The following is a 23,738-nucleotide window of genomic DNA, read 5'->3' as shown; positions in this document are numbered from 1 at the left end:
TAACCTGGTCCGTTAAGTTTCAAGGTAGCTCGGACTCCATTTCCCAAGAACTACTGGGACCAGCGGCGGAATAGCGGTGACTCGGTGCCATGCATCCTGGGATATGTAGTTCACTTGGTCCTTGAAGACAACAACTACAGAATTCGAAAGCCTCAGTTTCCCGGCAAGCTTCACGGTGGGGGTTTGAATGTTCGTGTCGCTTCCAGAGAAACGTAGTTCGGTATCCTCCATCGCCGGTTGTTTCCGGGAGAGATGAACTCAGTTGACCAAGTGGCGCTGCGGCTGCAAGTCCGAAGTCGGACTTTCCCGGTCTATAAAGAGGGTTTGAACCGGGTGGCGGCTGTACTCGCTGGCACAGGTTCGGCGAGATGACGCCTGTGTCTTGGATCTGGAGAGGTCTCGAACAAGATTTGGCACTCTCAACTCCCACCTGGTATCTGCATACCAGAGTATCTCGCTTTTCCCCTACTTACCCCAAGCGCTGTTCCCCTGACTAGTCCCAGTTTCGGCTTGATACTGCATCCCTACCTTTAGGATTACATCCCCGATTCCCAACTCTCTGTCTGACGTGTGGCTTTATTGGGCTGTACCTCGGGTATTCCGGGCTGGGAGAGCAAGGGCACAAGACGCCAGGAGGCAGCCTCCCAGAAGGTTATGAGTAGGAGCCTGAGCTGGGCTGAGCACCTCGACGCACTTCTCAATGCTACTGATGGAAATGTGGCCAGGATTAAGGTGAGGGGGCGCCTAAGGGCCCCCATTTGGAGTTTTGGGTTTAGGGACACTCAGAGCTTATTGGCCTGTGCACTTGTTTCTTTTGTAGCAGCGACTGTATCCTCTTGGAGTCTCCACAGAAGGTAAGTGTTGTCCCTTTTCTACCCTACAGCCTTTTCTCTTTCCAGGATCTGCCTTTTTCCAGTGCCTGTACCATCCACTGTTCCTTCCAAATTCCAACTGTTTTCTTTCCTGAACAAATATCTGTGTTTCCCCCCAAAGATAGCCCTCACAATTGTCCCTTACTTATTCCCTCCACAGGAGACCTGGCTGGGACCTGGATTTCCCCTCATCACTTGCCTCCATAGTCTGGTGTCCAAGCTCCACAACCTTGGGCTCTAGAGACTCCCTTTGTTCCAGAGAGGCTGAGTTGGGCTGAGACCCAAAGAGCAGCTTCTCTCTGGGATGAAGTTACTATTCTCCGATCCCAGCTTCAATCCCAGGCTCAGGTAAAGCGTGCACCCCTAGGTTTTATGTGTGGTGTTTGTGTGAGATGAGGATATCAGGGGTTGGGGAAGCCCTTTACACAGTAGCTCATGTGGTTTTTCTTGCCTGGGTAGGTGACTGAGGCACTAAGACAGGCCGTACAGGGGCTGCTGGAAGAGCGAGAGCAGCAGAAATACCAGATCTGTGCCCTGGAATGTATCTGGCCAGTTCTTTTTTTCATATGCATAGCTCATTATGTACGCACACGATTTTGTTACACACCTCCTGTGCACTTACTTATGTCTTGATTTGCAAGGGGAGTGTCTAGGCTCATGTGTAAAGCTCTCAGGAGGGCTGATGCTCAACTTGTCCCACTACAGCATCACTAAGGTTGCTGCAGGGAGGCCCAGAGCAGAGGGCCCTTCTCCTGGAGCAATGCCTGGAGGGACTGAGAAGGGAACTGCAGGGCCTTCAAAGCCAGGTGCAGGAACAGGCCCAAGCCCAAATACAAACAGGACCACGAAAGTGCAGTGCTTCTAGTGGCCTTCACCAAGAGCTGCAGAATGAGTATGTGATGGGCAAGTTCTCTCCTTCTTCAGGCCTCTAACTCCTGGTAGTGTCCTCTGGGCTTGTTGATGGGCTTTAGGTTAACATGGCTGTCATCTGTGTAGGCGGCAACTCCTGTGGGAGGAATCAGAGCTTCTTTGGGAGGAGCTGAAGCTGCTGCGGGACTAGCTGAGTGAGTAAAAGATGGGGGGTGGGTACAAAATCACCTGTTCTCTTTTCTGGAGAGTCTTTTTGCTATCCCAGTAAGTGGCCATAGCTCTGATTGCTTGAGCTGCTCAGAAGTCTGGCCAAGTGTTTTGTCTTACCTCCATGGTGTGAGTCCAGTCTCCCCAGTCAGCTTGGAAGCTTCCCAATAGCTACAACAGAATACCCTGTCTCAGTTGTCAGCACCAGGCTAGGCACAAGGCAGGGAGGGGAAAGGAAAGAAGTTGGAGAATAGCTTCCTTACATTTTTCTCTCATCTGAAGGCCAGCACCAGGAGCTGCTGCTGAAGCAGATGGCTGAGGGGCAGCAAGCTCAGGCCCACAGCTGGAAGGTAGGACTAGGATCAGACCTATCTCTTTATATCTCCCTGTGGAGGCCCCTTCCTTTCTTCTCTGTCTTTTCTGTTCTGCAGGTAGGCCAGGATACTCTTTTGTACCCCTATCTGTTCCTCTCTTGCCTGTGGTGACTCTACCTCCCTCCCAACCTCTTCTTCCCAAGCTCTCTTCTCCAGGTTGAGAAAATGTCATTGCCCACATGAGAGTTCCATGTGTGCTGAATACGCCAATGGTGGGGAGGGGGATTCCTCCTGCAGAGGGAGAGGTTTGGTCCTACCTGGGTCTGTGGTCTGGCAGATGTTGGAGCAGTTGCAAAGTGGCAGGAGGGCAAGGGTCACACCCTGGAGGCTGCCAGGACAGAGGCACAGGATGCCCGGCATAAACACAACCTCCATAGGTCAGGGGTTGCAGGTGCTTATGGCAGTGGAAGGGATTTGTCTCAGAGGCCAGGCATTGGGGACCAAAGTTCAGCTATCCTAGATTTTTTTTTTTTTTAAAGATTTTATTTATTTGACAGAGAGAGACACAGTGAGAGAGGGAACACAAGCAGGGGGAGTGGGAGAGGGAGAAGCAGGCTTCCCGCAGAGCAGGGAGCCTGATGTGGGGATCGATCCCAGGACCCTGGGATCATGACCCGAGCCGAAGGCAGACGCTTAATGACTGAGCCACCCAGGCGCCCCCACAATCACCATTTCTGCCTCTGATTCTGTTCCCCTTTCCAGGACCTCCGTTCACATCCTCCAATCTAAGCTGCCTGTGGCTGCCACCTTTGCCACATCTCTTTCTTCATCTAGCTCTGAAGTCAGTCTTCTGGACAGTAAGAGTGGCTGGGAACTTTTAAGGAAGCTAGGTGGGGGTAAGGGCAGGGATCCCAGGACTGGGTGAGGCTGAATCTGAATGGTGTGTGGGTGTCTGCTGCCTAATTGTTTGGCACTGGGTAGATGGAATCTCTGCCTCTTTTTTGGTGAATCCATCATCCTCTGTTATTACTTGTCCCAAGTTAGGCCTGTCTGTTCCTCCCCATCAGACAGGCCCAGGGCTTAGTTCTATGTGTATCATAGTGCTTGCTGATGGTTTGTTTTCTCTTCCTTTTCTCTCCTCTTAGATCTCCAGAGGAGCACACTTTCTAAACTGGAGCCCAGCAGCTTACAGCTCTAGGCCCAGAGCCCTGAGCAGGAGAACCTCTTCTTTAAGGGCCTCACAATGTTCCTGAGTGACCTGTAAGGACTTGAAAGAGTAGTTTTGCTCACCTTCCCCTCCAAGGCCTTGTTTCTGGGCCCCCTGCCCCTCTTCTTGATCTAGTTGGTATCTGCCCTCCCTACTGAGGCTTGTCACTGCCTGCCCATCCCTGTCCACCAACTGCAATAAAATGTTTTAACCCTCCCTGATATCTTCTGTGAATCAGCACCTACATGGGATAGACTTAACTGTACCTTTTCTTTCTCCTGTTACTTGACTGCTTCCTGACATCTCTCTCTCTCTGAAATCCAAGTTCATAGATATTTATAGCTGTACCTTCTGAGTGCAAGCCCTGTGCTTAGTGGAACTTGGAAGAAGATGGGAGCTCCTGTTCTGGTGGGTAGAATGAGGTAGGACAGTGCTCTGGGGTAGTGTTGCTTTGGGGATGCAGAGGAGAGCGAGGCATTCAGGTAGGCCTTGGACCTGAGTAGTAGAAGGCTTCCTCTCCTCATCGTCAGTTTCTGCCTCTTAAGGCTTATTCCAGTCCCGCCACACCGCTTCATCCTCAGCAGCCCAACCCAGCTTGCATTTTTGTAGTAGTTTCCTAATCTCTTTTCTTTCAGTTTCTGCCTCTAATCCAGTGGCTTTTAAAATTTTTTGACTGAGACCTCTGGTAAGAAATACAGTTTACATTGTGGTAAATATACATGTATATATTTGTTAAATGATATATACATGTATATATTTACTAAATAAAACAAATTTCATGATTTATTTTTTTAAAAGATTTTATTTATTTATTTGAGAGAGAGAGAGCGAGAGCGCGTGAGCACAGAGGGAAAAGGAGAAGCAGACCACCCGCTGAGCAGGGAGCCCGATGCAGGACTCGATCCTGGGACCCCAGGATCATGACCTGAGCGGAAGGCAGACGCTTAACCATCTGAGCCACCCAGGCGCCCCCAGATTTCATGATTTAATACTCATTGAATCACTAGAAGTGACGTACTCTGATATTTCCTATTATATTAAAAAATAGGCCTTGTGGCTATTGGTTCTAATCCTTCTATCACTTGGTTGGAAGTATATCTTTCTATGTAGACTAAGGGCAGCTTTACTTTCACCTTACCTAGATTTTGTATTCTAGACAATGCAGTCCAAGATTTCCTTAGAAGCAGCAGCATCCTACTAAGATCTCATGAGGTCTCTTCCACTGCTAAATATAGACAAAGGGTAGTGGATATTTATTGAGCATAGTACATACCAGCCCTGGTATGTATTTGCCCTCAGCTAAGATGTACAGTGGGCTCATAAGGGTCCCAGCTCTTAGCTCCATCTAGCTGGGAAGAGGAGACAATTATCTGAAATAAAAGCATAATAAAAGGGTGAAATGAGTAGGTAGGAACTACTTCCTGTTATGGGGTATATTCAAGGCCTTGGCCTAAGTAGCAGACAGGTCATGAAGAGTGGACCTTTGACACCTGAATAGCTGTAAGGCATTCCTTGGTTCTTTCCCCTCAGTATTAAGGAGATTGCTGAGGGGCACCTGGATGGTTCAGTCAGTCAAGCGTCCAACTCTTTCTCATGATCTCAGGGTCATGGGATTAAGTGGAGAGTCTGCTTGAGATTCTCTCCCACTCTCTATACCTCCCCCCTCAATCTCTCCCTCTCTTTCAAATAAATACATAAATCTTAAAAGAAAAAAGAGATTGCCGAGAGTGGAATGGTAGAGATCAGGCTTGGGTCAAACAGAACTTGTTCAAAGAATTAAATACTTGCCATCAAGGCTCATCTTCCTACTCAAGGTACAAGTAATCCTTGTCTTTTACATCTTTCTTTGGGCAAATAATACATCTGGTATGATGGTATTATTCAATTCTACTTGGTACAAGTGCTGTACTTATTTATCAACTACTTTGCATCAGGCTTTGTGGGAGACAGGTTTGCAAGAGTGCCAGGGCTCTAACAACAGAAAAATTCAATAGCAATGTGGAACAATGGTATTTGAACTGTCACCAGGTGGCAGCACATTATGTATTGCCATAAGAATGATACAGAAAAGGCTTTGGGCCAATGGTACTGGGCTGGGGTGATTTTTTTTCTCCTTTTGGAGATACTGTGAGCTACCAATTAATCTAACTAAAACAGTATCCTGTTAAGGCTATTCTGCTCAAGAACCTTTGACAGTTCTCACAGCATAAAATAGAAAGGACAAATTAGGCATTTAAGCCCACATTTAACCTCTATTGTTGTCTCCTATCACGTATCTTTAAAATTTTTTTAAATTTAAGTGTAGTTGACACACAATAATACATTACTTTCAGGTATACAACATAGTGATTGGACAAGTTTATACATTATGATATGCTCACCACAAGTGTAGCTACCATCTGTTACCACACAATGCTAATATAATATCATCGACTACATTCCTTATGCTGTGCCTTTTATTCTCATGATTTATTCATTCCATAACTGAAAGCCTGTCACTCCCCTTCACCCATTGTGTCCCTGTCCTCTCCAGCAACCATCAGTTTGTTCTCCATATGTAGCCTCCATAACCAGGCTACAGGTCTGGTTATGCTTTTTGTTTGTTTATTCATTCGTTGTTTTTTAGATTCCACATATGAATGAAATCATACATTTCTTAAACTTTATTGCCGCAGGAATGCACACCACCTATACTATTCAAATCCCACTCATCTGTCAAGACCCTTACAGTAGGAGGCACGTCTAAAGATGTCTGAAAAGAGGTCTCTTATCCAAGGGAGTACTGGTGCAGGAAGGCCCATACTCCAGTGTTTCTTTGCCTGCTCTCGCCCTGGAAGCTCTAGCCCTGTTCCAATCTGCTCAGGCGTGAGATTATGAGCACCTGAAGTCCAGGTATATGGAAAGCACGAGGAAGGAAATATGTGCATGTTGAACAGAATTCTTATTCCGTATGCAGCTTTTTCCAAAAATTTCAGTTTTCAAGCCAGCCCAAGTGTTATCACCTCCAAGAAGCCTTCACCAAATCAAATCTCAGTCTAGATGAATAGCTGCCTCAGCATTTTAACCCTACCCATTGCTCTTACTATCTCAAGTAGCTAATAATAGTTTATGTATCAGTTTTTCCACTATACTGAGGTCCTGCAGGATTCTGCGTTCATATCGGTTTTCTTTATTCAGGTAGTCCTTACTTAGCTATACCCTTAACCAACCGAAAAGCCGCGTCAGTGGAATCCATTTTCTGTTGGTTTTATTAATTACCAATGATTGTTCTCTCTCGTGTTTACTGTCCCGCCCCCGGTGGGACTCCCCGCGGTGGAGGCTTGGGACTTGGGTTTCCCCCAGGTGTATTCCCTCCTCCTTGGTTCCGCCTTCCCAACACACTGCCCCTTCTGTTTTTAACCTCCTCTTCCTTCGTATTGGTTCTCTTCGTCTTACAGTCTTCCAGAGTTGGCGCCTAGGGCTGTTGATTGGCTTTCCCGGACGCCTATTGAGGCCACCCTCATACCACGTGGCATTCCTAATGCTAATTGGGTAATTCCACTAGCTCGTTTATCAAAGATTGACGATTGATTGGCTGCTCGGAGGCTTGAGGAGAGGGGCGTGCTCACCTTAAGCCCCGCCCAAGTCCCCCTGCCTGGCTGGGCAGGCGTTTCAGTCGCTCGCGGCCGCGGAGCTCAGCGGAGGTTCAGCTGCCTTTCCTGGCTCGCCGTTGGGATCATCCTCCTGGCCCCGCCAAACGGACGGGGGGAACGGTCCCGACTGCGGGGCCATGGCAGTAGCCTCCTCGTCCTTCGCTGCCGCTAGTTCCGCCGAGTCGCCGGCTTCTGCGCGAGGGATCCCCACCACCTCCGCAGGCTAAGAGCCTCTGCCGCTTCCGAGCTGTGAGGGCTACTATGCTCCCACTTTGCTGCTGCCTCCGCCTCCCGCCCGCGCCGGCACCCCTCTGGCTGCTCAGTCCCGCCTCAGGTAACGCCAAGAGAGCGCATAAGGCACAAGCCCGGGGCGCCCTGGCCCGCGCGCGCGGCTCCTACGCCGCCACGGCTCCGGAGCATTGGCGCTAGGGTCTCTCAGCACTGACAGGACCCCTTCGCTTCCCAAGGTCCTCCTCTGAGCGGCTGGGGGATACTCCTCGATCCCTTTCCCTTCCCTTTTCACTTTCCTCAGGGACCCGGGACAGCCCCCCCCCCCCCGCTTCCTCGCCTCAGAGGCCGGGAACCCATTAGAAGTTCCTTCGTTATCAGGGACCTGGTCCTTGACTCTTCTCAGGGACTTTTCTCACTTGAGAGACTCAGGAAGCCCTCATTTTCTCGGAGAACTCTTGTTTCAGATAGCTCCAACTCCACACAGAGAGCCTCCCTCGTCCCTCAGAGATCTGGACCCCTTTACTTTACTTCCCTCAAACATACTCTTCCCTGGAAACTCCCCTTCTACGTTAAAGTACTCTGGCCTCACCCCCCACCCCTCCCCAAGACACTACCGCGTCCCTCTCTTTTCCCTCCTCCTGTCATCCTTATTCTCCCCATCCTTCCTTTTCCCTCTTCTGTCTTTTACACTTCACTTGGAAGACTCTGGACTAAGCCAGTATTTAGATTTAGCTAGAAATGAAACCCATGTTTGTCTGATTTAGAGACCTTGCCGTTTATAACTCTGAGAAAACCTTGCTGAAGAATTTGGACTCTATTCTGTAGGTATGGGGAGCCAATGAAAGTTTTGTAAGCAGGAGTTTGGTGTGATTGATTATCTCTGGTGAGCATGTGGAGGAAGAATTGAAAGTGAAGACAGTGTTGAGGCAGAAAGCCTAGGTAGGCAGGAAACCAGTGTGCTAATCCAGGTCAGAGGGGGTGAACTGGAATAGTGGTAGGAAAATGAAGAGGGTGGCATGCACTTCCAGGAGGTTTCAATTCCATGAAGTTTCCAGAGTTGAGAGGGTTAGTGGAGGTTTCTGACTTCGTTGGTGGGATGCATTGGTAGTGTTAATTGTAATAGGGAACATAAAGAAGCAGTTTTGAGGGAAGGTAATTAATTTCGTTTTGGACATGTTTAATTTGAGGTGTTTTTCAGATATCACTGTGGTTTGCTGGAAATTTGGGTCTGAAAATTGGGAGTGAGGTTGGAACTGAATACATAAATTTGAGGGTCAACAGAGAATATAAAACAGGGATATTTGAAGACTTAGTATGGGATGGTAATACTGAAAGAAGAAAAGGGCTGTGGACCAGAAGGAACATCATTGTTTGAAGGGTAATAGACACTGAGAAACAGAGGTTAAAGGAATGGGACAAGAATAAGAATAGAATAGCATTATAATAAGAGACCAAAGGAAGAAGGGTTTCAATATGGGAGGGGATGACCATCACTGTTACGTGCTGCAAAGCTCAAGTAGAATGATGATTAGAAAGAAACCACTGAATTTAGCAATTAGCAGATCACTTTTTCCCTCTGAAAGACACTTTGAATTGTGCAATGGTGGCAATGTGAGATGGATTGAGGAACAAATGGGAGGCAGTGGGGAAAATTACTCTTTCAGCAAGTGTGGTTGTGAAAGAGAGCTGCTGGTAACGTCTTTATTGAGAATATACTCTATGTCAGGTACTGTAAAGATGCTTTATAGATCACACCAGCCTTGTGGTTTAGGTATCAGTATTCCTCTTTTACAACTGGGAAGCCTGTAGGCAAGAATTTGAACTTTCCACTATGGCACGTGTGTGTGGGTTTTTTTTAGTATGGGTGAAATGGTTTTGTAGGTTGAGGGGAAATTTTATCTAGGAAATATGTTGGGCATTTCATTTTTTTTTTTTTTTAAGATTTTATTTATTGGAGACAGAGATAGTGAGCGAGAGCATGAGCAGGGCCCCAGGGCATTTCATTCTTTGATACTAAAAGGATAGAAGTTAAGATGGATAATGTTGTGGTAGAAGGAAAAGAACGTGGGGAAGTGTGACAGATGGTCTTATTTTCTTGATGTGATTAGTTATCTGTAGAGAAGTCAATTATTTCTGGAGACTGAAGGAACTATGGTGAGTATTAGGGCCATGGAAATCTTCAATGGAAGATGAAAATAGATTAAGGATAAAAAAAAGATTGCTGACACCATTGAGGGCCTAGTAAAAGTTAGAAATAATGTATTTGTAATGGGGCCCAGTAGCATGGATTTTACACTTTCTCCAGCAGCCTAAGAGTGGGAGTGCAGAAAAGATGGTTGGGTTGATCCAGAATTGGAATATATGAGAAAGGAAGATAAAAAGGAGAGTAACTTTACAATGCTAGTGATAGTGTGGGAATTATGATGGAGTCTGAGAGTCCAAGCTGGGGTTTTAAGAAGTAAAACCTTCAGAAGGGCCAGTGTACTTGGAGAATAAGGAGACAATCAGAAATGTGGTTGAAGACCAGGTTCTTTAAGAAATACAGAAGGGGAGGGGTGCCTTGCTGGCTCAGTCAGAGGAGGAGTATGTGGCTCTTGGGGTTGTGAGTTTGAGCCCCACAATTGGTTTAGAGATTACTACAAAAAAAAATAAATATAGAATGGGACAGCTGAGAGTTCATTATTTCAAGATAAAAAAACAACAACAGGGTATAGGGGTGCCTGGATGGCTCAGTCAGTTAAGCGTCTGCCTTCGGCTCAGGTCATTATCTTAGGGTCCTGGGATTGAGCCCTGCATCTGGCTCCCTGCTCAGCAGAGAGCCTGCTTCTCCCTCTTCCTCTGCAGCTCCCCCTGCTTGTGCTCTCTCTCTGTCAAATAAATAAATAAAATCTTAAACAAAACAAAACAGGATATAACTGTTATAGTGCTGTTGAAGGGGAATGGAAGTACAGGTTATTGAAGTAGTAGGAGGTTACGGGACTGTGAAGTATGTTGAATATGTCATTGGTATGGATGTCATAATTGCCTAGTATGATAGCAGGAAATGGAACAGAGGAGATACTGGGTTCTATAGGTGGGGCTGCTCAGAACTGAGGGACCCAGGATTGAATTGGAGGTTCCTTGTTACCTGTTAGAAAGTAGTACTAGGGGACGCCTGGGTGGCTCAGTGGGTTAGGCACCTGCCTCCGGCTTGGGTCATGATCCCAGGGACTTGGGATCGAGTCCCACATTGGGAGCCTGCCGCTCCTGCTTGTGTTCTCTCGCTCTCTCTCTCTCTCTGACAAATAAATAAATAAAATCTTAAAAAAAAGAAAGTAGTACTAGGTGATATAGATGTTTGTGCGAATTAATGTCAAGTTCCTGTGCCCTGGATCTATGATATCTTATTCTCTCGTACAGATGTATAATGGGGATGGTTTCAAAAATCTTTTGGTGGGCCTATTCAATTGTGTTTAAAAGTGTATATGTTGGGAGACTAAGCTAGGGACTTTACCCCAGAATCCCCAACAACATTTTGTGCTTATGTTAATTTTTTTTTAAAGTATTTATTTGTCAGACAGAGAGCGCACACACACAAGCAGGGGGAGTGGCAGGCAGAGGGAGAAGCAGGCTCCCTGCTGAGCAAGGAGCCGGATGTGGGACTTGATCTCAGGACATTGGGATCATGACCTGAGTCCAAGGGAGATGCTTAACTGACTGAGCCACCCAGGCGTCCCTGTGCTTATGTTAATTGTAAAAGGAAAATTACATATTTTTTTTTTTAAGATTTTATTTATTTATTTGAGAGAGAGAATGAGAGAGATAGCACATGAGAGGGGGGAGGGTCAGAGGGAGAAGCAGACCCCCTGCTGAGCAAGGAGCCCGATTTGGGACTCGATCCGGGGACTCCAGGATCATGACCTGAGCCGAAGGCAGTCGCTTAACCAACTGAGCCACCCAGGTGCCCAGAAAATTACATATTTACATGTACTCATTCCCTGGCTTACTTAGAGTAGAAAGCTGACTTGATTTAATGTTTTTTTTCCCTATGTGAAAGTGTTTGTAGATATATTCTTAGTGTTGTACACTTCATTGTTCAGCAAAATGAACTTTGTGTTGGAATTTGAAATCTATGATAAAGGCCTTTATGAGAATTTCATCTCCTTCCAGTAAGTTAAGCCCGATTATTACAATGTATAGTGTGGGTGATGCTGACTGTTTTGGACCAACAATGGGTATTATACTATTTTCCAAGTCATCATATGGAGATGACTTCAGTGTGGTTTCATTAGTATTATTTTTGCTGAGCACTCAGAGTGGGTGGTTGTTTTAGTTAGAGGCCTACTTGTGATAATTAAAAAAAATTTTTTTTAATTGCTTTTGGGGCGCCTGGGTGGCTCAGTCGTCAAGCGTCTGCCTTCAGCTCAGGTCATGATCCCAGGGTCCTGGGATGGAGCCCAGCATCAGGCTCCCTGCTCTGCGGGAAGCCTTCTTCTCCCTCTCCCACTCCCCCTGCTTGTGTTCCCTCTCTCGCTGTGTCTCTGTCTATCAAATAAATAAATAAAATCTTTTAAAAATAAATAAATATTAAAAAGCAATTAAAAATCTTTTAAAAAATAAATAAATATTAAAAAGCAATTAAAAATTTTTAAAAATAAATAAATATTAAAAAGCAATTAAAAATCTTTTAAAAATAAATAAATATTAAAAAGCAATTAAAATTTTTTTAAAGATTTTATTTATTTGACAGAGAGAAAGCGAGAGAGCACAAGCAGGGAGAGTGACAGAGGGAGAGAGAGAAGTAGACTTCCCGCTGAGCAGGGAGCCCGATGCGGGGCTTGATCCCAGGACCCTGAGTTCGTGACCTGAGCGGAGGCAGGCACTTAACTGACTGAGCCACCCAGGTGCCTCTCTTTTTTTTTCTTTTTCTTTTAAAGATTCTATTTATTATGGTACCTGGGTGGCTCAGTTGGTTAAGCATCGGACTTGTGATTTTGGCTCAGGTCATGATCTGGGGGTCGTGGGATTGAGCCTGTGTTGAGCTCTGCACTGGGCGTGGATCTTGCTTAATATTCTTCCTTTCTGTCTCCCTCTGCCCCTCTGTGCGCTCTCTCTCTCAAATAAATAAATAAATCTTTATTAAAAAAAAGGATTCTATTTATTTGAGTGAGAGTGCCTGCATGAGAGAGAGCATGAGCGGGGGCAGGGGCAAAGGGAGAGGGAGAAGCCGACTCCCCGCTGAGCAGGGAGCTCAAGGCAGGCGGGGCTTGATCCCAGGACCCTGGGATCATGACCTGAGCCGAAGGCAGGTGCTGTCAGGCACCCCAGAAAGTGGGATTTCTAAGTCAAAGGATATATGCATTTATAATTGAAATTTTGCCAAATTGCTTTCCTTAGAGGTTGTTCTAATATACATTGCCTGTTCACTCACCAACATTAGCTGTATCATAACTAATACTTACAAGGTGCTAACTATGTGCTAGATACTATTCAAACTGCTTTATATATATTACTTCATTTAATCTTACTAATATCCCTTTGAGATAGGTACTATTATTGTTTCTATTTTTCAGGTGAATAAATTGAGGAAGAGAATTTAAGAGACTTGCCCAGATCATACAGGTACTGTGGCAGAAATTCAAACTAAGCACTCTGGCTCTAGGATCAGATTAATATTATGCTTTGCTGTTATCAAAGTTGAATTTTTGCCAGTCTGATAGAGAAAAATGGTACCCAGAGTAGTTTTAAGTTTTAAAAAATAATGTTAAAGTTAAGCATCTTTTTATGTTGTTTGGGTTATTCATATTTCATTTTCTATAAACTACCTGTTTAAATTCTTATTTATCTGTTGTCATAGGTCTCTTTTCTATTAATTTCTGTCTCTTTTTATATATTATACATATGTACATACACACATATATACTTTATATAGTTCATACGTATGTGATATATTTTTTCCTGTGGTATGTATTATGTGTTACAAATATTTTCCCATTTTGATATTTGTCTTCTGACTTCTTTTATTTTATTCCCATGAAAAACTTTTAGATTTACATGTATTTTTATGTAGACAAATTTTTCTTTTTTATGTAGACAAATTTCTTAATCTTTTCTTTTATGGCTTTTGGATTTTGAGTCATAGTTAGAAAGGCCTTCTCCATTTTCATCCTTCACTTTTTTTTTTTTTTTTTAAAGATTTCACCTATTTATTTGAGAGAGAGAATGAGAGACAGAGAGCATGAGAGGGAGGAGGGTCAGAGGGAGAAGCAGACTCCCTGCCGAGCAGGGAGCCCGATGCGGGACTCGATCCCAGGACTCCAGGATCATGACCTGAGCCGAAGGCAGTCGCTTAACCAACTGAGCCACCCAGGCGCCCTCATCCTTCACTTTTTATCTATCCAGTGGGAACAAGAAAACAGTTATTTTGAAGGTCAAAGTACTTTGTGAACTATAAACTGTAAATCATTATACAGATGAAATATGGTGTTATTTATTAATTTGTCTTCTGAATAAATTGTAGAGAGGCTGTCATCTCTTCTGCATTAAGTGGAATACAATGACATAATTTTCTTTCTGCAGTGTGGAAAACTGGTGGTATTGATGTTGTGGTCATTGTTTTCCTCGGACAATTTGCATGGGATCTTTTTCAAAAGTAGGGACTGTGGAAATCCTGAAGTATTTTTGCATACTTTAGTTTTGCTCTTTATATTAGAATTCTTTTTTTTTTTAATTAAATTTTATTTTTTAAATTTTTTAGAAAAAGATTTTATTTATTTGAGAGACAAAGAAAGAGAGAGAGAGAAAGCGAGAATGAGTTGCGGGAGGGGACAGGGAGAAGCAGGGAGCCTGATGCAGAGCTCGATCCGGGACTCCAGGATCATGACCTGAGCCAAAGGCAGCCGCTCAACCAACTGAGCCATGCAGGCCCCCATATTAGAATTCTTTTTTTTTTTTTTTAAAGATTTTATTTATTTATTTGACAGAGAGAGACATAGCGAGAGAAGGAACACAAGCAGGGGGAATGGGAGAGGGAGAAGCAGGCTTCCCGCAGAGCAGAGAGCCCGATGTGGGGCTCGATCCCAGGACGCTGGGATCATGACCTGAGCCGAAGGCAGACACTTAACGACTGAGCCACCCAGGCGCCCCTAGAATTCTTTAATTAGAATCTGATTAAAAGTTCTCAAAATTTGTTTTGCTTTCACATTAGCTATGATTCACAAATTTATACATTATTTACCATGGGTATTGTATTTCTGCTGATGGGTAGGAATTTGTAATTTGGGAGGACACCTCACATATATATGTATGTGTGTGTGATTATAAATTAGTGCATTTTCATTAAGGTAGAATAGGAAAATAGAGGTGATTTTAAAGGAAAAGATACAAATTATTCACATCTTCCCTAAAGTCTAAATGTTAATGGCCAATTTTAACATTTTGGGTGTACCCTTTCAGAATTCTTTTTGTGCTTTCTGTGTTTATGTCTGTATTGTCATCACCAACTCTCTAGGGCTTGGCAAAGTGCCTGGCCCCTAGTAGGTACTAAATAAATGTTTGTTGACTGAGTGAATGAAAAAATGAATATGCTTTTACATAGAAAGTATGGAATCTGAATGGCCTACTTATTTTCATTTTTTTCTCTACTGTAAATTTTGATATGGTAGGATTGAAATTTATATGCCACAGTTCATTTGGAGGTGAGTAAGTTTGAGTCTAAGTCCTTATAGAGCTCATAGTCCAGTGAAAGAGATGGATAAACAATTGAAATACTGTGTAATTACGGTAACAGCAGAGATTTGTGCAAGGCATTATCAAAGCACACACACACACAAAAAGGAGATTGAGGGGTCAGAGGACACTTCCCACGTGAGATGATTACTGAGAGAGCTATGTAGAAGAGGTCAGGAAGAACGTGCCAGGGAGAAAGAATGTTACCTGTATAGGCATTAAAGTGTGAGCAGAGCTCTACAAGTAATTCTCTGTCTGGAGTAGATTTTGTTTGTGGAAAGGAGTAGAGAGAGATGAGGGTAGAGATAAGGGATGAGGCCAAATAAGAAAGAGCCTTTGTATCACACATGAAGAGTTCTCAAAAGTTTACTCCCCTTGGAGAATAGATTGGAACAGGTGCAGGAGTGGAGATAGAAAGACCAAGAAGACATTAACTGAGTATAACAGCTAGAATGAGGTGAGTATCACTTCAGCTGAGATAGGAAGGGAAAGCTGCACTTGAAAGGTGGGTTAAGTCTGGGGTATGATTACGCCAGTTTTAATAGAGCATAGTCTTTAAAAGCCATACTAAGGGGGCACCTGGTTGGCTCACTTGGTTGGGCATCTGCCTTTGGCTCAGGTCCTGATCTCAGGGTCCTGGGATGGAGTCCCCCATTGGGCTTCCTACTTAGCTGGGAGTCTGCTTCTCCCTCTGCCCCTCCCTCCACTTGTGCACTCTGTCTCTGTCTCTCTCTCGCTCTCTCACTCACTCTCTCCCTCTCAAATGAATGAATAAAATCTTAAAAAATTTTTTAAATCACTGACTATTCAATTTTTACATTCTTTGCCCTTCCCTCTTCCCATTTCACATATATCATAAATGTGGTCTAAGCTACTATTCTCATGTGGTCTAAGCTACTATATTGGAGGAGGGATGAAGAAATAGTTTTTAGTTCCACCTTTTTATCTTCTTTTTTTTTTTTTTTTAAAGATTTTATTTATTTATTTGACAGAGAGAGAGACAGCGAGAGAGGCAACACAAGCAGGGGGAGTGGGAGAGGGAGAAGCAGACTTCCCGCGGAGTAGGGAGCCTGATGTGGGGCTTGATCCCAGGACCCCGGGATCATGACCTGAGCCGAAGACAGACGCTTAACGACTGAGCCACCCAGGCGCCCCTTATCTTCATTTTTGAAATAAAAGTAATGCATGATCATTGTAAGAAACCACTATACTGAATGTATTCCATAAAAAAAATGAGTGTCTTAAAATCACTTCCTCTACCAGGATGACAGTTTAGTGTATATATTCCTCTAAATTGTTTTCTAAGCATATACTCATTTAATTCTCATAATAACCCAGTGAGATATAGTTAATATTTATCTCTATTTTGTAGATAAGAGGATATAATGTTCACTGTTATACTAAAAAAAAAAAAAGATCCCACTATTCAATCTATTTTGCAACTTGCTATTATCACTGAACAGTGAAACTTGGACATCTTTCTATGTTAGGTATAGAATTGACCTCGTTCTTTTAATGACTATATAATATTAAATTATATGGGTGTACAATTTAACCTATCCCTATTGATGGACATTTGGATTGTCTCTAGTTTTATCCTGTTACTGATAATGACAATGTGTAAGTTAATACTCTTATACATACATCTTTGTGTGCTTATCGTATCTGTCATTTTTAATGGCTATAAAATATTCCCATTAGTGGAAATAATACATTCGAGAAGGAAACAATGTTGAATAAAAATATTTTGGGGGGAATATTTTTTTCTAAGATTTTTTTAATTTAGGGGTGTCTGGGTGGCTCAGTCGTTAACGTGTCTGCCTTCAGCTCAGGTCATGATCCCAGGGTCCTGGGATCGAGCCCCGCATAGGGCTCCCTGCTCCGCAGAGAGCATGCTTCTCCCTCTCCCACTCCCCCTGCTGTGTCCCCTCTCACTGTGTCTCTCTCTGTCAAATAAATAAAACCTTTAAAAAAAAAAAGTTTTTTTAAATTTATTTGACAGAGAAAGAGGGAGAGCCTGAGCAGTGGGAGGGGCAGAGGCAGAGGGAGAAGCAGACTCCCCACTGAGCAGGGAGCCCCGAAGTGGGGCTCGATCCCAGGATCCCAGGGTCATGATCTGAGCAGAAGGCAGATGCGCAACCAACTGAGCCACCCAGGTGCCCGGGAATATTTTTTGATAATACTTCATGTTATTAATTTTGTTTTCCCTTTTATCATATTCCTCCTTTGACCTTTGTAATGTAAACTATAGAATAGCCTACCCTAGCCCCAGAACTAACTTCCTCTTTCCTCTTGATTGCTTTCTTTCCCACAGTCTCTGAAATAGCCTTCTAACTCACTTTATTAGAAGAGATGAGTTGGGATGCCTGGGTGGTTCAGTCAGTTAAGTGTCTGTCTTTGGTTCGGGTCATGATCCCAGGGTCTGGGATTGAAGCCTGCATTGGGCTCCTTGCTCAGCAGGGAGTATGCTTCTCCCTCTGCCTGACGCTCTCCCTGCTTGTGTTCTCTCTGACAAATAAATAAAATCTTAAAAAAAGGGGCGGTGGTGGGCCACCTGGGTGGCTCAGTCATTAAGTGTCTGCCTTCAGCTTGGGTCATGATCCCAGGGTCCTGGGATTGAGCCCCGCCTTGGGTTCCCTGCTCAGCGGGAGGCCTGCTTCTCCCTCACCCACTCTCCCAGCTTGTGTTCCGTCTCTCGCTGTCTCTGTCCAATAAATAAATAAAATCTTAAAAAAAAAAAAAAGGGCACCTGGGTGGCTCAGATGGTTAAGCGTCTGCCTTCTGCTCAGGTCATAATCCCAGGGTCCTGGGATCGAGTCCCGCATCGGGCTCTCTGCTCCTTGGGAGCCTGCTTCTCCCTCTGCCTCTCCCTCTCTGTCTCTCATGAATGAATAAATAAAATCTTTAAAAAAAAAAAAAGTGGCCTATCTGACCTAAGTGGTCATGTTCAGGTCTTCTTAAAATAGGAACAGCAACAACAAAAAAGGAACATTTATCAAAAGAGATATTATCCTAGAAATTCGTACATCCCCCTAGTACTTAGCATTTCAGCTTATTTGAATGGGGTCTAATATCAGTTTACCTTGTGTCAAGTTTCATGTTCCAGCTTTCAAAATTATAGATACATTTAGTATGCTTAGAAGATCAGAAACTATGTTCTTTATATCCAGATTATGGGAAATAATAGTCCTATTCAATTTTGTCCTAGTTAGATTATATATTTAATATTGTATACATTTTTTGCTATTGTGTTTTAGCAGGTCTTTGACAGTTTGGATGGCAATTAAGGCTAAACTTTAAAAAAAGGTAACCAGGGAGATCTTGATGCCGTGTTCCATGGGAAACCTGAAAGACTTTATATATTTTGCCCTGGGGAAGATTTGGTTAACTGAAAAGCTATCATAAAGAAGAAAAAAATATTCTTAATTTGCAGCATTCAGAACTAGGATTAAGGATGGAACAGGGAAGGGAGAGGAAAGGGAATTCACATTTATTAAATGCTTACTGGGTGACAGGCACCTTGCCTGGTACTTCATATATGCATTTTTATCCTTTATTATTTTTTGAAAAATTTTTAAAGATTTTATTTATTTATTTGACAGAGAGAGACACAGCGAGAGAGGGAACACAAGCAGGGGGAGTGGGAGAGGGAGAAGCAGGCTTCCCTCCCAAGCAGGGAGCCTGATACTGGGCTCCATCCCAGGACCCCGGGATCATGACCTGAGCTGAAGGCAGCCTCTTAACGACTGAGCCACCCAGGTGCCCTCATTTTAATCCTTTAACTCTTTAGTATGTTCTCATTTAATTCTCATAATAACTAAATGAGATATAGTTAATATCTTTTTTTTTTATTCTTATGTTAATCCCCATACATTACATCATTAGTTTTAGTTAATATCTCTTTTATAGATAAGGGTAGAATTTAAGTAACATGTTCAAGATCATTAAACTACTAATTGGAATCAGCATTTTTAAAACTTGCACTATTTATTTTAGTGACACACATATATTTTAAATGTAATATTATATTATAAAATATAAAAACATATAAAAAATCACTTTTCCCTGCTCTCATTTCGTGAAGTTTTATGCCTTTACATGCTTTTTAAACTTCAATGTCTTTGACATCACTAGATCTTTTTTGAATTATCTAGCACAGTTCACCATCATCTGCTATTCCATCTAAACCATTTGAGATATAGCAGTTTTTGAATATACATATGCTGCTTTGTTAGAAATTTTATTCCAAACAGTTAAGTACTCATTTACGCAACATAAGAGTAGTTGGTTTTTACATTTCTGGTGTTGGTATTTGTGATGTCTGTGCTGTACAGGCATCCCTTGGAGATATTACAGGTTTATTTCATTCCACAATAAAGTGAATATTGTAATAAGGTGAGCAAAGTGAATTTTTTGGTTTCCCATACATATAAAATTTATGTTTACACCATACTGTAGTCTGTTAAGTGTGCAGTAGCATTATGTCTAAAAAGGTGTACATACCTTAATTAAAAAATACAGTGGGCCCTGAATAACACAGGGGTTGGGGTGCTGACCCCCTATGTGGTCAGATCTGCATTTAACTTAACTACTACTAGCCTGCTGTTGAGTGGAAGCCTTACCAATAATATAAACAGCTGATTAACACATATTTTATATATGTATATATATTATGTACTGTATTTTTTTTTTAAATATTTTATTTATTTACTTGAGAGAGAGTGAGAGAGAGCACAGAGGGAGAGGGAGAAGCAGACTCCCCACTGAGCAGGGAGCCTGACGTGGGGCTCGATCTCCAAACCCTGGGATCATGACCCGAGCCGAAGGCAGATGCTTAACTGTCTGAGACACCCAGGCACCTCTCTCTCTCTCTCTCTTTTTTTTTTAAAGATTTTATTTATTTGACAGAGAGAGATACAGCGAGAGAGGGAACACAAGCAGGGGGAGTGGGAGAGGGAGAAGCAGGCTTCCCGCGGAGCAGGGAGCCCGATGCGGGGCTCGAACCCAGGACCCTGGGATCATGACCTGAGCTGAAGGCAGACGCTTAACGATGGAGCCACCCAGGTGCCCCTTAAATAAATAAAATCTTAAAAACAAAAAAAATTTATTTATTTTAGAGAGAGAGTGAGTGAGTGCACAGGCAAAGCAGAGGGAGGGGAGGGGAAGAGGGAGAGAAAGAATCTCAGGCAGACCCTCCACTGAGTGCAGAGCCTGATGCAGGGCTTGAGCTTACAACCCTGAGATCATGGCCTGAGCCAAAATTAAGAGTTGGACACCCAACCGACTGAGCCACCCAGGTGCCCCTATATTATTATGTACTGTGTTCTTAAAATAAAGTAAGCTAGAGAAAAGAAAATGTTATTAAGAAAGTCATAAGGAAGAGAAAATACATTTACAGTACTTCACCATATTTATAAAAAATTCATTTATAAGTGGGCCCATGCAGTTCAGACGTGTTGTTCAATGGTTGACTGTACTTTATTGCTAAAAATGCTAACCGTCATCTCAGCTTTCAGGAAGTCATAATCTTTTTGCTGGTGGAGAGTCTTGCTTCAATGTTGATGGCCACTGCCTGATCAGCATGCTGGTTGCTGAAGGTTGAAGTGGCTGTGGCAATTTCTTAAAATAAGACAACAGTGAAGTTTGCCACATTGATTTTCTCTTACTTGCAGGAATGATTCCTCTGTAGCATGTGACTCTGTTTGATAGCATTTTACCCACAGCAGTACTTCTTTCCAAATTGGAGTCAGTCCTCTCAAAACCTGCAGCTGCTTTATCAACTAAGTTCATATAATATTCTAAATCTTTTATTGTCATTTCAGCAATCTTCACAGCATCTTCAGGAGTAGATTCCATCCCAAGAAACCACTTCCTTTGCTCATCCATAAAAAGGAAGTTTTATCATGAGATTTTAACAGTTCAGTCACATCTTCAGGTTCCACTTAAAAAAAAATTTTTTTTTTAGATTTTATTAATTTATTTGAGAGAGAGAGAGAAAGAGAGAGAGAGAGCAAGAATGAGCAGGGGGTTGGAGGACAGAGGGAGAGGCAGAAGCAGACTCCCCGCTGAGCAGGGAGCCCGATCCCAGGACCCTGAGATCATGACATGAGCCGAAGGCAGACACTAACTGACTGAGCCACCCAGGTGCCCCCACTTCTTGAAGATTCTTTTTGTTTATTTATTTATAAGATTTAACTTATTTATTTGAGAGAGAACACGAGAGAGAGAGAGAGCAAGGACGAGGAGGGGGGAAGGACAGAGGGGGGGGAGAAGTGGGGAGACTGACAGGAGGCTTGATCTCAGAATCCTGAGATCATGACCTGAGCCGAAGGGCAGATGCTTAACTGACTGAGCTACCCAGGCGCCCCTTCAGGCTCCACTTCTAATTCTAGTTTTCTTGCTATTTCCACCCTATCTGCAATTATATCCTCCACTGATGTCTTGAATCCCTCAAAGTTATCCATGAGGGTTAGAATCACCTTCTTCCAAACTCTTGTTAATGTTGCTGTTTTGACCTCTTCCCATGAATCACAAATGGCATCTAGAATGGTGAATCCTTTCCAGAAGATTTTCAATTTATTTTGCCCGGATCCATCAGGGGAATCACTTTCTATAGTAGCTGTAGCTTTATGAAATGTGTTTCTTAAATAATAAGACTTGAAAGTCAAAATTAACTATCCTCATTTCAATATTGTGTCTCATGGAATAGGGAGGCCCAAGGAGAGGGAGAAGGGAGAGAGAAGAGAGAAAAGCTGGCTGGTGGAATAGTTAGACCACACAACATTCAATTAAGTTCTCCATCTTATATGGTACAGTTTGTGGTGTCCCCAATTAGTAACATCAAAGATCACAGATCACCATAATAAATATAATGAAAAAGTTTGCAGTATTGCGAGAATTACCAACATGTGACAGAGTTGAAGTGAGGAAATGCTGTTGGAAAAATGGTGCCAATAGAGTTAATCAATACAGGAGTGCCACAAACTTCAATTTGTAAAAGAAAAAAAATGCAGTATTTGTGAAGCACAATAACATGAAGCACAATAAAATAAGATAAACCTATATTCATTTGCTGGATTTTTTAAAAGATTTTATTTATTTATTTGACAGAAAGAGAGAGAACACAAGCAAGGGGAATGGCAGGCAGGGGAGAAGCAGGCTCCCCGCTCAGCAAGGAGCCTAATATGGGGCTCAATCCCAGGACCTGGGATCATGACCTGAGCTGAAGGCAGTTGCTTAACTGACTGAGCCACCCAGGTGCCCCTGGATTTTTTTTTAAAGATTTTATTTATTTATTTGAGAGCGAGAGAGGGAGAGCACAGTGAGAGGGAGAAGCAGACTCTCCACTTAGCAGAGAGCCCGATGCAGGACTCGATCCCAGGACCCCAAGATCATGACCTGAGCCGAAGGCAGATGCTTAACCTACTGAGCCACCAGGCATCACTGGATTTTTTTTTTTTTAATTGACAAAATATTACTTTTGTTTGTGAAGCCTTTTTGTGTTTGTTATTATGAGAAAAATGTAACACCCATTTACCCATCTCCCATATATAACAATTGTTAGCATTTTGTAAAATGTGCTACATCTACTTTTTCTGATTTATTTTAATGCAAATACAGACATGCTATTTCACCTCTATTTCTCCCAAAATAAGTCTTATATAATCTTTTTTTTTTTTAAAGATTTATTTATTTATTTGAGAGAGCGAGAATGAGAGAGAGTACATGAGAGGGGGGAGGGTCAGAGGGAGAAGCAGACTCCCCGCTGAGCAGGGAGCCCGATGCGGGACTCGATCCCGGGACTCCAGGATCATGACCTGAGCTGAAGGCAGTTGCTTTAACCAACTGAGCCACCCAGGGGTTGTCTTATATAATCTTAATGTCACTGTCACACTTAAAGTTAATAATAATTTTCTACTGTCATCAGGGTGCCTGGCTGGCTCAGTTGGAAGAGCATGTGATTCTTGATCTTGGGATTGTGAGTTTGAGCCCCACATTGGGTGTAGAGATTACTAAAATGAATAAATAAAAAAAAACAATTTTCTGGGCGCCTGGGTGGCTCCGTCAGTTAAGCGTCTGCCTTTGGCTCAGGTCATGATCCTGGGGTCCTGGGATTGAGCCCTGCATCAGGCTCCCTGCTCAGCGGGGAGTCTGCTTATCCTTGTCCCTCTGCCATTCCCCCCTGCCCATGCTCTCTCTCAAATAAATAAATCTTTAAAAAAAATTAAAAATGATTTTCTGCTATCTAATAGTAGTCCTTATTAAAATTTCTACAGTTGTCTTATACCTAGTTTGTTCAAATCAGGATTCAATCAAGTGTCATTATTGTATTTAGTCATTATAACTTTTTGAGAGAGAGACCATGTACACGAGTTGGGGTGGGCAGTGGGGGAGGGAGAGAGAGAATCTTAAGCAGACTCCATGCCCAACACAGGGCTCCCATCCCAGGACTTTGAGATCATGACCTGAGCTGAAATCAAAAGTCGGCTGTTAGGGGCGCCTGGGTGGCTCAGTTGGTTAAGCGACTGCCTTCGGCTCGGGTCATGGTCTCAGGGTCCTGGGATCGAGCCCCGCATCGGGCTCCCTGCTCGGCGGGAAGCCTGCTTCTCCCTCTCCCACTCCCCCTGCTTGTGTTCCCTCTCTCGCTGTCTCTCTCTCTGTCAAATAAATAAATAAAATCTTTAAAAAAAAAAAAAAA

The 23,738-nt window shown here is 43.3% G+C and overlaps 2 protein-coding genes across 5 annotated transcripts in view; both read left to right on the top strand.

The window, feature by feature from the left end:
• Position 1: 1 nt before the first annotated feature.
• On the top strand, positions 2–3,686 carry CCDC163 (CCDC163 homolog). Its single transcript, XM_081816858.1, is given in 8 exon segments — positions 2–732; positions 765–1,078; positions 1,142–1,220; positions 1,332–1,413; positions 1,578–1,764; positions 1,869–1,936; positions 2,232–2,299; positions 3,409–3,686. Coding segments are annotated over 8 exon segments (984 nt in total). The 5' UTR covers positions 2–654; the 3' UTR covers positions 3,517–3,686.
• A 3,401-nt stretch (positions 3,687–7,087) lies between these two features.
• The window catches only part of TESK2 (testis associated actin remodelling kinase 2), a 111,870-nt gene continuing 95,219 nt past the window's right edge, over positions 7,088–23,738 (top strand). Inside the window, exons 1-2 of one of the 4 annotated variants that reach the window (XM_081818338.1) lie at positions 7,088–7,436; positions 12,886–12,934. The gene's annotated coding sequence lies outside the window, so the exon portion shown is untranslated. Of the gene's footprint in view, positions 7,437–12,885; positions 12,935–18,656; positions 18,800–23,738 lie in introns of those variants that run through there. The other 3 variants (XM_031022995.2, XM_006729002.3, XM_081818337.1) reach the window with 3 other exon arrangements.

Source organism: Leptonychotes weddellii, chromosome 4 (genome assembly GCF_054177405.1).
Source record: "Leptonychotes weddellii isolate Sample4059 chromosome 4, ASM5417740v2, whole genome shotgun sequence".
Lineage (NCBI taxonomy): Eukaryota > Metazoa > Chordata > Mammalia > Carnivora > Phocidae > Leptonychotes > Leptonychotes weddellii.
The sequence above is the reverse complement of the archived record's forward strand: the minus strand, read 5'-3'. Positions and strand labels throughout refer to the sequence as shown.